The following is a 12930-nucleotide window of genomic DNA, read 5'->3' on the forward strand; positions in this document are numbered from 1 at the left end:
ACACACATCAACATGCATCAACACGTATGCATCAACACGTATCAACAAGCAATATGCATCAACGTGCATCAACATGCATCAACACGCAACATGCATCAACACGCATCAACATGCATCAACACACATCAACACATAGCAACACATATCAACATGCATCAACACGAAACATGCATCAACACGTATCAACACGTATCAACACGCATCAACACGCATCAACACGCATCAACACGCATCAACATGCATCAACACGCAACATGCATCAACACGCATCAACATGCATCAATATGCAGCATCAACATGCATTAACATGCATGTTACACAGCCTTCAGGTCCAGGCCTCCTTGCAAGAGATCTGTGACCTCAGTAGGATTTGCCATGATTTGAAGGTTAATAATAAATCATCATTCTGTCTCGGTCTTCTTTCTGTCTCGGTCTTCTTTCTGTCTCCATCTTCTTTCTGTCTCCATCTTCTTTCTGTCTCCGTCTTCTTTCTGTCTTCGTCTTCTTTCTGTCTTCGTCTTCTTTCTGTCTCCGTCTTCTCTCTGTCTTCATTCCGTGGGTCTCCTCGGCGTTTCTAAGTGGGTTATGTCCAGGTATCCAGTTTCAGTCTGAGTGTTTCAGTAAACGATCTGCCCAGACTGGAACCACCTCCACCCTCTGAGACATTTATTCTGGAAAAGCTCAAAAACAAACATGGAGGTCACTTCCTGTCTAGGTTTGGATCAGAACTCTGGTTTCAGTTCTTCCACTTTCTTTCCCACGCTGCGTTGGAGGAACGCTGGGAAAAAATAAATGTTCCTGAGAGCTGTCACACAACACCCCAGAGAAGAGTCTGGACCAGACCCAGAACAAGTCCTCGTTGTAGAACCTGCTCCAGGTCTTTAACACGTTCTGATGGACCCCATTAAAGCTGCGGTCACGTTCTGGTCCAGAACCGGTCGATACGGACCGCAGAGCCCAGACTCGTATTGATTTCAGATTTCCATCAGAGGAGTTATAAAGATCTGCTCCACCCCACCCTGCAGGTTCTCATGAGACCACGAGTTCAGGTCCTGCAGGTTCTCATGAGACCACGAGTCCAGGTCCTGCAGGTTCTCATGAGTCCATGAGTCCAAGTCCTGCAGGTTCTCATCAGACCACAAGTCCAAGTCTTGCAGGTTCTCATGAGTCCATCAGTCAAGGTCCTGCAGGTTCTCATCAGACCACGAGTCCAGGTCCTGCTGGTTCTCATCAGACCACGAGTTCAGGTCCTGCAGGTTCTCATGAGTCCATGAGTCTAAGTCCTGTAGGTTCTCGAGTCCAGGTCCTACAGGTTCTCATCAGACCACAAGTCCAGGTCCTGCAGGTTCTCATGAGTCCATGAGTCCAGGTCCTGCAGGTTCTCATGAGTCCATGAGTCCAAGTCCTGGAGGTTCTCGAGTCCAGGTTCTACAGGTTCTCATCAGACCACAAGTCCAGGTCCTGCAGGTTCTCATGAGTCCATGAGTCCAGATCCTGCAGGTTCTCATCAGACCACGAGTTCAGGTCCTGGTCCAGGTGAGGGAGGTGGGGGGGTACAGGACCGTTAAGAGACCGTACAGGGTGCAGTTGGAGGTTTAAAGACTGTAAGGGGGTAAGTGTGGAGGAGTTGAGGTGTTTGAGGGGTCTTTAGTGGACCTGGGGTCTCCAAATCTGCAGACCTGGTCCAGACCTCTGCAGGGGGTCTGGTTCTCTCAGAGTCTGAGAAGAAATGGCTTCTGCTCACAGACAGACCAGGTCTTTCTAGGTCCTGATGGGACTGGACTTTGCGCTGGTGGCATGTCCCCTGAGTGTGCACGTGGCCTATGAGCGTGCACATGGCCCCTCCCTTGGTGTTGATCATGAATCGTTCCTCCTGCAGCTCCTGGATTGATGCAGGAAGCCTTTCAGAGCGTGCACGTGAGTGTGCACATGGACTGTTTAACTGCTGTACAATCTGTGCAGGAGCGTGCACGTGAGTGTGCACATGGACTGTTTAACTGCTGTACAATCTGTGCAGGAGCGTGCACGTGCCCCCCGGTGATGTGCGCTTAGTTATTGATCAGCTGACCTGCAGCAGCCAATCAGCTGCAGCCTTTTCTAAGTGAATTAGGCTGTGGGGGGAGGGGCACCCCCCATGGAGGAGGAGGTGCAGCTCAGATCGATCCTGGGGGAGGAGGAGACGCACTGAAAGCTTCCTCCTCCTCAAGCTTCACATCAGAGTGAGGAGCGGCGCCATGAGAGGAGGATGCCCCACACACTTTTATTCTGAAAAGCAGCTCTGAGTCAGGGAGGACGCTCTTATTGTGAAAAGCAGCTCAGAATCCAGACGATGGCTCAGCATGCGGTGGTGCTGATGCTGGCGGTCGTCATGGTGATGGTGGAGAGGAACACGGGGCGAGTGATGAGCGGTGAGTTCTACTTCCTGTTTAAACAGGCAGGAAGTCTTTTTCTGTGGTTTCTGCTGCTTCCTTACATGAAATAGAAAAACTCGTTAAGTTAAAGGCTCCGCCTTCACCGCCACCTGGTGATCAGGCCTACGACAGCAGCCATCTTGGATTTTATAAACATGACTTCATCAGAAACTTACGACGTACGTGTTCAAACCCAAGAATCACTGCCAGACTCTTATTTTGAAACTTCAGACTAGTTTCTTTAAACAAAATAAAATGATGCAGCAGAAAGGGGCGGAGCAACACAGCAGCTCTTCAGACAGAGAGACAGAGTAAAAAGTCAGTCTCAGACAGAACGTGAACGAGGTTCCCAACTTCCTGTGACCTGTTCAAACTCTGAATGATGGTTCTGAAGTCTGAGCTGCAGGTCCAAATCATCCGACCTGTGACCTGATCACAGGGTCAAAGTTCACAACGGTACCTTCACGGTCTGTGGGAACTTCTTGAGTTTTCTGCTTCAGAGTGAAAATTACAAATAAACTCTGCAGAAACTCTGTCTTTAAGTTGAGTCCACATGGTTCCAGCAGGACTGGTTTGAACACAAAGGGTTCTGGTTCTGTGGGTTGAGGTTCTACAGCAGATGTTCTTCAGGTTTAGTTTTTATTAAAGTTTCAGTCTCGTCTCCCAGCTGCTGACGGACGGACAGAGAAAAAGACAGGAGGACGAGTGGACACACAGCTAGGGGGACAGACAGAGGGGGACAAAGTGGAGAGATACAAATGAGGCTTTTCTTTACGGGCTTTAACAGAAACTGATGATGGTGCACAAGAGAGTCCAGATAATCACTTAAAGAAGCTCTGAGGAGGCACTTTACACACACACACGTGCGCACGCATACACATGCACGCGCGCGCACACACACACACACACACACAATCATATACATGTTCTTGTAAATGGACTTTTTGGGGACTTTGCATTGACTTCCATTCATTTTCTATAACTGACCCGTCCACAATCCACACACCTAACCCCCCAACGAGACTTCTCCTTATGGGGACCTGGCTTTGATCTCCACAATGTAGGATTTGTTGTAAAATTGGTCCCTACAAGGTACCCTGAAACACACACACACACACACACACACACTTCAGCGTTGGATGACTCTCCGCTCCACTCGTACTGATGGCTCTGTGGGCGGGGCTTGATGAAGATAGATTATCCTGGTGCTGCTCAATAATCCACGTAGAAAAATCTAAAGAAGTTAAGTTTGGTCCTCTGGACGTTCCAAAAAAAAAAAAAAAAAGAAACGTTTCATCTTTCATCCTGAGGACTTCCTCAGTCTGAGGTGCTGTATTCAGCTCAGTCTCTTAAATAGCACCTTCTTAGAGTGGATCAACCAGTTTGCTGCTGACAACCAGAACCAGCTGATCACATGCTCAAGAAGGACCATCAGCCTAACAATGGATCATTAGCACCTGATGGCTGTTTACTGTTCACAGAGGGCTGAGTGATACTAGCAATCACAGCATTGTAAGAGGGGGACAGTTGAACCTGGAGGCTCCACCCCTGTTTAATGATGGACGGTGTCTTTTCACAAAGATGGCCTCCTTTACTCCTCTCTCAAACCATCGTTCCTCAAACCTGACTCAAACAGGCCTCAAACAAGACTGGTTCATCCCAAAGATCCAGTGCCCCGGCACAAACAGAGTAATATTGTGTATGTTGTTCAGTGTCAGGAGGTGATCAGTCTTACATCGGGGAAACAAAACAGCCACTGGCCAAAAGGATGGACCAGTGGCTGACAACATTTTTAGAAGATAGATTAGTTGTAAAAATGCATGGAGTTTTTCAGACATTTCAAACAAAACATGGAGGAACGTTCTGCTGTAGAACCCACTAATATGACTCGGTGACGCTCACATGTCCCAGCTTTTCAGCAGCCTTGAACGCAGCATGACCTTTGGAGCAGTAAGAAAGTGTCAAAAGCCACACTGACAGGCATCTGATCGTGCGCAGCAGGTGCTTTGTGCACAACTTGTGTGCACAGAATATTCCCACTTTAATTAGAAATGAGTACATCTGGAACATCTGGAACAGTTTGTGGATTTAAAACGTTGTTCGCTTCTGTGAGGTTTTAAGACTGATTTATCTGCTTAGATTGTAGCTTCTAAGGTGTGTGAGGGCTGTGGGCGGGGCTTTGTGTCTGCAGGTTCTAAGGTGTGTGAGGGCTGTGGGCAGGGCTTTGTGTCTGCAGGTTCTAAGGTGTGTGAGGCTGTGGGTGGGGCTTTGTGTCTGCAGGTTCTAAGGTGTGTGAGGGCTGTGGGCGGGGATTTGTGTCTGCAGGTTCTAATGTGTGTGAGGGCTGTGGGCGGGGCTTTGTGTCTGCAGGTTCTAATGTGTGTGAGGGCTGTGGGCTGGGCTTTGTGTCTGCAGGTTCTAATGTGTGTGAGGGCTGTGGGCGGGGCTTTGTGTCTGCAGGTTCTAAGGTGTGTGAGGGCGGTCCCGAGCGGCCCTGCTATAAGATCGCCTACTTCCATGACGTGTCGAGCCGTGTGGCATTCGGTGAGGCCAGACGGGCCTGTGAGGTGGAGGGAGGGGAGCTGTTGAGCATCGAGAGTCCAGCTGAGCAGACTCACGTGGAACAACTGCTAGAAGTGAGACCCCCCCACTGATATTTTCAAGATGAGACCAGAACAGTTGTACTTTCCACAACACAAAAAATGGCATTGAGCCATGTGTTTTAGCTCCTCCCTCTTTCCCCTAGGCTCTGCGTTCAGGAGCAGTGGGCGGACCCAGAGGGGGGGGAATATCAGATGGTGATTTCTGGATCGGCTTGACTCGGGTGGGTGGAGTCGAGAACACCATGACTCCCTGTTCAGAACTTTACCAATGGACAGATGGCAGCGTTGCCACCTTCAGGTGAGTGTCATGTCATCACTGCATCACCTGATTCACCTGAAGCAAGCTCTGCCTGTAACCATGGCGATGATGGTGATGCAGGAACTGGTATGTTGACGAACCCTCCTGCGGCAGCGAAGCCTGCGTGGTCATGTACCACCAGCTGACTGCTCTTCCTGGTCTGGGCGGGGCTTATCTCTACCAATGGAACGACGACCGCTGCAACATGAAGCACAACTTCATATGCAAGTATGAGCCAGGTGAGGTCAGCCAATCAGCTCCAGGCTCTGGTGACAGGTCAGGTGAGGTCAGCCAATCAGCTCCAGACTCTGGTGACAGGTCAGTGTGCTTGGTGTTTTCAGAGAGCCACCTGGAGAAGGAACACAGAGACACACCAGGAGGGCGGGGCACTGGTGAGTAGGGGAGCAGTGCACACCTGCAGCTGTATTTCAGTTACCATAGTAACCTGTACAGATTCTATTCGTCATCAGCAGTGACTGCAGGAGGCGTTGTGATCACTCGGGCAGCAGGCAGCGAGGACGTCCCACCACAAGTTGCCATGACAGCAGCTTCAGGTGAGAACGCCTATGAGTGTGACCTCTGACCTGCGATGATGATATCACTCTGTCTCACGTTGTCTGTGTGTCCTCAGGCATGCTGCTGCTGTACGTGGTGATCCCGACCATCCCGCTGCTGCTGCTCATCCTGGTGGCTTCTGGGACGTGTTGTTTCCAGACATTCAGCCGGAGGTAGGACAGAGAAACTACAACTCCCACAATGCCTTTCAGGAAGACATTAAGTAGAAAAATGGCATTTCTTGCAAAAATGCGGTGAATGTTTGTTGCTCCAGGAGTTTGCTGAAAGCTGCTGAACAAGCCAAAGTTTTATTTGAAATACAAAAGCTGAAAAGCAGAAAGAAGCACAGAAGAGCTGAAATGAAGAAAGTTTAAAAAGCCTGAACTAGAAAAAAAAGACTAGCTATAATTCAAATAAATTTAATAGCTAAAAGTAGCAGAAAATTGGATGAATCCATCCTCTTCCTCTTGTTCTGGACTCAGGTCTCGGGTGCAGCAGCTTGAGCAGGGAGGTCCAGACATCTCTCTCCACAGCCTCTTCCAGCTCTTCTGGGAGGACTCCAAGGTGTTCCCAGGACAACCAAAGACGTAGTCTCTCCAGCGTGTCCTGGGACTTCCACAGGGTCTCCTCCCAGTCGGACATGCCTGAAGCACCTCCCTAGAGAGGCGTCCAGAGGGCATCCTTACCAGATGCCAGACCATACTATTTTATTTATCAAGCTCTTTAAACAGCGACAGGACCAACCAAAGTGCTGTACAGATGGAAACAACCAGGCAGAGCACACAGCAACACATAATGTAAAATCAAAATATAGAAACACAATAATAGCAGATAATAACATAATGACTAACACAGTGTGATGCATTCAGGATCAACATAGTGTTGAAAGCCAGGGAATAGTAGTGGGTTTTTAATCAGGATTTAAAAACTGTGAGGGAGGGGGCCAGTCTGACAAGCAGAGGTAACTCGTTCCAGAGTCTAGGGCCTGTGACAGAGAAGGCCCTGTCACCTCTATGCTTAAGACAGGTTACTGGAACTGAGAGAAGCAACTGGTCTGCTGACCTCAGAGAACACGGTGGGACATATGGCTGCAGCAGATCAGTGAGATAGGAGGGGGCAGAACTGTGCAGTGATTAAAAAACATTCAGAAGGATTTTAAACTGGATTCAAAGGTGAACCGGTAGGTACCCAGTACAGGGAGGCCAAAACTGGAGTAATGTGCTCTCTTTTGCCTGGACTGGTTAAAAATCGGGCTGCAGCATTCTGGACCAGTTGCAGTCTGGCAGTGGAGATCTGACTGATACCAATCTGTCATGATCAGCGGCCCCCGCTGACCCCCCATCTGCTCACTTCCCTGCCCCTTCATGACATGCCATGTTTCTGCTCCTCTCCTTCATGTGTTGTTTATCCCCCAGCTCCTGTCAATCTGCACTTCAGGTCTGCTCATGTCACGTCTCTGTCACCACGCCCCCTCAGCTGATTCACCACATTCAACCTTCATGCATCTCACCTGTTCTCTCCACTACTTAAACTCCATGCCTACACTCATTCGGCGCAAGATTATTCTGTCACGAAACCAGGCTTTTGAATTCAGAATGACAAGACACAGGAGTAAAAAATGAAAACAGTTTTATTTATAATTGCAGCTGCAGCCAGGGAGAGGGTCCAGAAGGCAAGGCAGGGGTCAAGCATGGGGAGTCAGCGTTCTTTAAACAGATCCAAGGGGTAATCCAAAATCCAGAGTCACAGGGCCAGAAAAGTTGTCGTACCAGGGTCAGAAGGACAGAGCAAAACCAGACGAGCGACAAGCAGAGAGAAAAATCCAAGAGGCAGACGTGAGGTCGTAGTCCAAAACACAAGGTTTGAAGTTCAGGCATGAAACTATGAATGGCTTGAGAATCAGGGACCATGAGAGGTTTAATAATCTCGTGCTGAATGAGTGTAGGCATGGAGTTTAAATAGTGGAGAGAACAGGTGAGATGCATGAGGGTTGATGGCAGTGAATCAGCTGAGGGGGCGTGGTGACAGAGAAGTGACATGAGCAGACTTGAAGTGCAGATTGACAGGAGCTGAGGGATAAACAACACATGGAGAGGGCAGAAACATGGCATGTCATGAAGGGGCAGGGAAGTGAGCAGATGGGGGGCCAGCGGGGGCCGCTGATCATGACAATCAGGAACAAGTTGCCGTAATAGAGTCTAGATATAATGTATTACTGTCTCCAAGTTATTTTTGGACAATATGGACTTCAGCGTAGTCACCTCAGCTGGAAAAAAACATGATTTAACAATCATGTTCACATGACTGTTAAGTTTCAAGGAAGGGTCCATTATCACTCACAAATTAGTGACTCTTTGTTTCTCTAACCGGGCTAGAGCAGAAAGGTCAATGCAGTGGTTGACGATTGTGTCATTGCGAGGGAACAGCATGACTTCAGACTTCTTCTCGTTGAAACTTAAGAAGTTTAAAACCATCCAGTCTCTGATGTCAGCCAGGCAGTCAAGCAGAGGTTGAATAGAGCATGTACCATTGTGTCTTAGAGGGAAGTAAATTTGACAGTCATCGGCGTAGAAGTGAAAGGGCATGTTGTGTTTCCAGAAAATGGCACCTAGTGGCAGCAGGTATAAAGAGAATAGAAGGGGACCGAGGATGGACCCCTGCGGTACCCCCACCCCCACCCCACCCCCATTTAAATGCTGCCGATGCTGAACTAAAATCTCTGATGGAGACACAAAAGGATCTGTCAGCTAGGTAGGATCTAAACCAATTGAGGGCTGACCCTGTGATGCCCACCCACTGCTCCAGCCTAGAAATGAGGATCTCATGGTCGATGGTATCAAAAGCGGATGTAAGGTCCAAGATGCCCGAACCACCTCAGCTGGCTCCTCTCTATGTGGAGGAGCAGTGATTCTACTCTGAGTCTCTCCTGATAACTGAACTTCTCACCCTGTCTCTAAGGGAGAGTCCAGCTACCCTGCAGAGGAAACTCATTTCAACCTCCTGGATCCACGATCTCATTCTTTCAGTCACTACCCAGAGTTCATGACCAGAGGTGAGGGCAGGAACGTAGACCAACCGGTAAACAGAGAGCTTTGCTTTACAGCTCAGCGCTCTCTTCACCACAACAGACCGTGGGTCCTCCCCCAGAAAATTTGGAATAAAAGAGATGCAATTTTGGTGTATTTTAACAGGTTGTTAAACATCTGTAAACATTTGATTAAATTTATTAAAAACAGGTCTCTCTTGTAAATTATGAGACTCATTGAGACTAACAACTTGTAGAAATAAAGGTCGAATTAAAATTACTATTTTAGAGAGCAACAACAATTAACAAGCCAGTGTGTGAATGCAACTCCGATTCTGTCAAGCGTCCTATAAATGTACAACAAACTTTGTACAACAGTTGGCTTTGTATTAAAAATGTTTTAGAATTTATAAACGGTATCAAAGCAAAACATTTTCAAGTATTAAGTAGTAAGTACAGAATTATACAATAAGCCACTGGATAAACGAATGTAATAAACAAGCGCTGCATACAGGTGGATTGTAACTGAAGTGTTTAACTGCTGTTTAATGTATCAATGACACGTGCCTAATGATATGTCATTAGGCACTTGTAAGTGGGTATACTGAAATTCTTACGCTTTTCTAGAGGGTAGACTCCGTATGCCTCACGTATCACGTAGAATATACCATTGCATCCACCCCCAGAGCCCTGCCGTTGCAGAACTTTTTAACTACCTCGGCGACCTCAGCCACGGTTATGGACAGACCAACTCCAAAGTCCCCCGACTCAGCTTCCTCCATGGAAGATGTGCCAGTGGGATTGAGAAGGTCCGAGAAGTATTCCTTCCACCTCCCGACGACATCATTGGGTCAACAGCACCCCACCTTCACTGAACAGTGTTAGTAAAGAGCTGCTTCCCCTCCTCAGCGCCTGATGGTTTGCCAGATTCTCCTTGGAGACGACCGAGAGTCTTTATCTAAGGCCTCACTGAACTCCTCCCACATCCGAACTTTTGTCTCAGCAACAGCCAAGGCTGCGGACCGCTTGGCCCTCTGATACTCCTCAGCTGCCTCTGGAGTTCTACCAGCCAACAAGGACCAATAGGATTCCTTCTTCATCTTGACAGCCTCCCTAACTCGGGGTGTCCACCACAGAGTTCGAGGATGGCCACCGTGAGAAGCACTGACAACCTTGTGGCTACATCTCAAGGCAGTCACTTCAACAATTGAGGTGCAGAACATGACCCACTCTGACTCAATGTCCCCCTCAGCTGGGATGCAGTTAAAGCTCTCCCAGAGGTGCGAGTTGAAGATCTTTCTGATGAGTTCTTCTGCCAGGCATTTCCAACAAACCCTCACTACACGTTTGGGTCTACTGGGTCTGTCTGGCATCTTCCCCCACCATCTGATCCAACTCACTACCAGGTGGTGATCTGTTGACAGCTCAGCTCCTCTCTTAACCCGAGTGTCCAAAACAAATGGCTGCAAATCAGATGACATGACTACAAAGTCAATCATCGATCTAGGACCTAGGGAATCCTGGTGCCAAGTGTACTTATGGACACCCTTATGTTGGAATATGGCATTCATGATGGACAAACTATGACTAGCACAGAAGTCCAACAACAGAACACTGCTTGGGTTCATATCAGAGAGGCCTTTCCTTCCAATCACGCCCCTCCAGGTCATACTGTTGCTGTTCCACTAAGGACTTCAAGAAGGCTGCATACTCTGATCTGCCATTCATTGTGTCTTCTGTCCATGAAAGTATCACAAATAGCTCTTTATCTAGCCTGTCCCCTAGGACCAGTCTGTCTTTTGAGACATTGTCAGCCCGGTCCCCTAGGACCAGTCTGTTTATTTTTATTTAACCTTTCTTTATACAGGTAGCCTCACTGAGTCATGAGGACTCAGAACAGAACAGAGCCAAGGACGGCTTTACCTTCTTCGGTCAGTTCTCATCATTGTTCGCCCGAAGGAAGCCTCTCATGCTGGGAAGCGCCGAGGAGGAGCTGCTTGAAAAAAACCCGGAGTCTGCATCGGAGTTCTGCTAGGCTTCCATCTAAACTCACCTGGATAATTTGGATCCGTGCAGGTCCACCGGTTCAGAACGGGTCAGCTGAATGTTTTATTCCTGGTTCACGCTGTTGTCCTTTGTTGAGCTGAACAAAGTCAGGACCATACTTTGCTATTTGTTGTGGATTATCAGATTCTGCCTGTTGGTGCTGGACCCAGCATCTGTTCATCATGAGAGCAGCTGGAGCAATTCATCTTCACAGGGGTGCTCGAGCTCCCCTCAGTCCAATTCAAACTGCAGTTGGACCACCACGTTGAACCTGTTGGCCTATTTGATCTATGATGCTGTCTGGTCTGAGACTTTTCTGCACCATTCACATTATTTCCATCATTTTCAGATCTCTGACTATCTGGAGACACTGAACCTTGTTAACACATCTGGATTTGCCTTTCCCTGCAAAATTCACTCTTTCGTGGTTTCTGGGTAATCACGTCTTCATAAACTTTTCTCATGTTCGATTATGGGGGCTAATTGTCACACTAGTAACTCCTATAATTACACATCTGTCACAAAAAAACACAAGAAAATGTCTGATAATAAAGTTACTCTCAGGGATCCAGCTCAACCCTGGATCCCCACTCATTACAGCACACCAAATTATTTTAAAAACATGTCAGGTCACTCTTCACTTCCGGTGAGTGAACGCTGGCGCATGCTGTCTGCCGCTGCTCGTCGTGCTTTTTTCTTGTTTTTGTTTTATTCAGTCCTTCCTGCTTTTTTCACGAATCCTTACTTGTGTATTTCTACACTGTCTCGGATTCGTCTCACTATCAACCATGCGGTTCATTAGGATTTACCCGCTGCCTGCTCTGGTCTGGACTCTCCAGCTGATCATCCACCATCACCCGGCGTCTGGCCTTCTCCATTACTCAGCGGTCGAGCTCCTTCGCCTTTGTTTCCGACCGGCCGTGCCGCCTGTGCTCCCTCTTCAGGACTAGGGATGCACCGATCCACTTTTTCTTCACTTCCGATCCGATATCTGGTGACCCGGTATCGGCCGATTCCGATACGTATAAACCGTGCTGATTTATTGATATCATGATCATTGATTTTATATGAGGCTGTAATAATCTCCTCTCAAGTACAATTTGTATAAATCTATGCATGCATGTCCAAAAAGACAACTTGAGGTAAGTTTTATTAATGTTGGATACGTTTTAAAGTTAGAATTAAATTCTACTAACACAAAACATGATTTTTATTCCTAGTTTTAAAGTGGATATTAAAGTGATTGTTTAAAGTTATTTAATATTTTTTTTAAATAAGGGGCAGATATAAGATTTTTCTTCTTTCTGCACTCTTTTCATTCAATGTTTTCTTTTTGATGAATTTGTTACTTTTAAATGAATGAATAAATTAATTAAATTAAATAAACATTTAAACATCTGCTAAGTTCATGGAATAAACCAACAGACATGTTCATGTTTTTAGTATTTTACATCACTTTATAATTTAGCTGTTTTTGTTTCGTTTTTTTAAATTAAATATATATATTTTTCTTGTAATTTTCAAATCATATGTTTTTTATGATCGTCTACTGTGGTACTGATAAATATCTCCTGGAGGGTAAACTATATCTTGGCTGCAAGTATCAAGTTGTGAAATCCTTCGTTTTCTACAACTAATAGTGGTTGGTCAATAATTACGATGAGGTTTAGCAACTTCTCTGTAAACATTGGAGCTCCGGGGCTTCAGCGACGTCTGCTTCTTGTTCAATCCAAAGCAGGCAGCTGATTTCGGTCAGCCGCGCTCAGTCTGTCCCTCCTCAGAGACGGGCAGACTGAGCGCGGCTGACCGGGGTCAGGCTGCTTGCTACGGGTTCAGCGAGAGGAGTGCCCTGCTGAAGCCCCGGAGCTCGAATGTCCAACGTAAAACTAACTTTTTTTTTTTCACTTACCTTTATTTATCCAGGTAGACTCAGGTCGTTTTCACAGCTGATAGTCCGGTAGACTCGGTTCGGTTCTGGACCAGTATTCATGA

At 47.2% G+C, this 12930-nt stretch overlaps 1 protein-coding gene across 1 annotated transcript in view; it reads left to right on the forward strand.

Moving 5' to 3' along the window:
• The first annotated feature begins 2306 nt into the window (after positions 1-2306).
• Positions 2307-12930, forward strand: part of LOC119429305 (chondrolectin-like) — a 15183-nt gene continuing 4559 nt past the window's right edge. Inside the window, exons 1-7 of the mRNA XM_037696962.1 lie at positions 2307-2408; positions 4872-5047; positions 5158-5312; positions 5394-5551; positions 5654-5704; positions 5783-5866; positions 5944-6040. Of these exons, the coding sequence (XP_037552890.1) occupies positions 2330-2408; positions 4872-5047; positions 5158-5312; positions 5394-5551; positions 5654-5704; positions 5783-5866; positions 5944-6040 (800 nt within the window). The 5' untranslated portion in view covers positions 2307-2329. The remainder of the gene's footprint in view (positions 2409-4871; positions 5048-5157; positions 5313-5393; positions 5552-5653; positions 5705-5782; positions 5867-5943; positions 6041-12930) is intronic.

Source organism: Nematolebias whitei, unplaced genomic scaffold (genome assembly GCF_014905685.2).
Source record: "Nematolebias whitei isolate Nwh7 unplaced genomic scaffold, NemWhi1 Nwh_scaf_407, whole genome shotgun sequence".
NCBI lineage: Eukaryota > Metazoa > Chordata > Actinopteri > Cyprinodontiformes > Rivulidae > Nematolebias > Nematolebias whitei.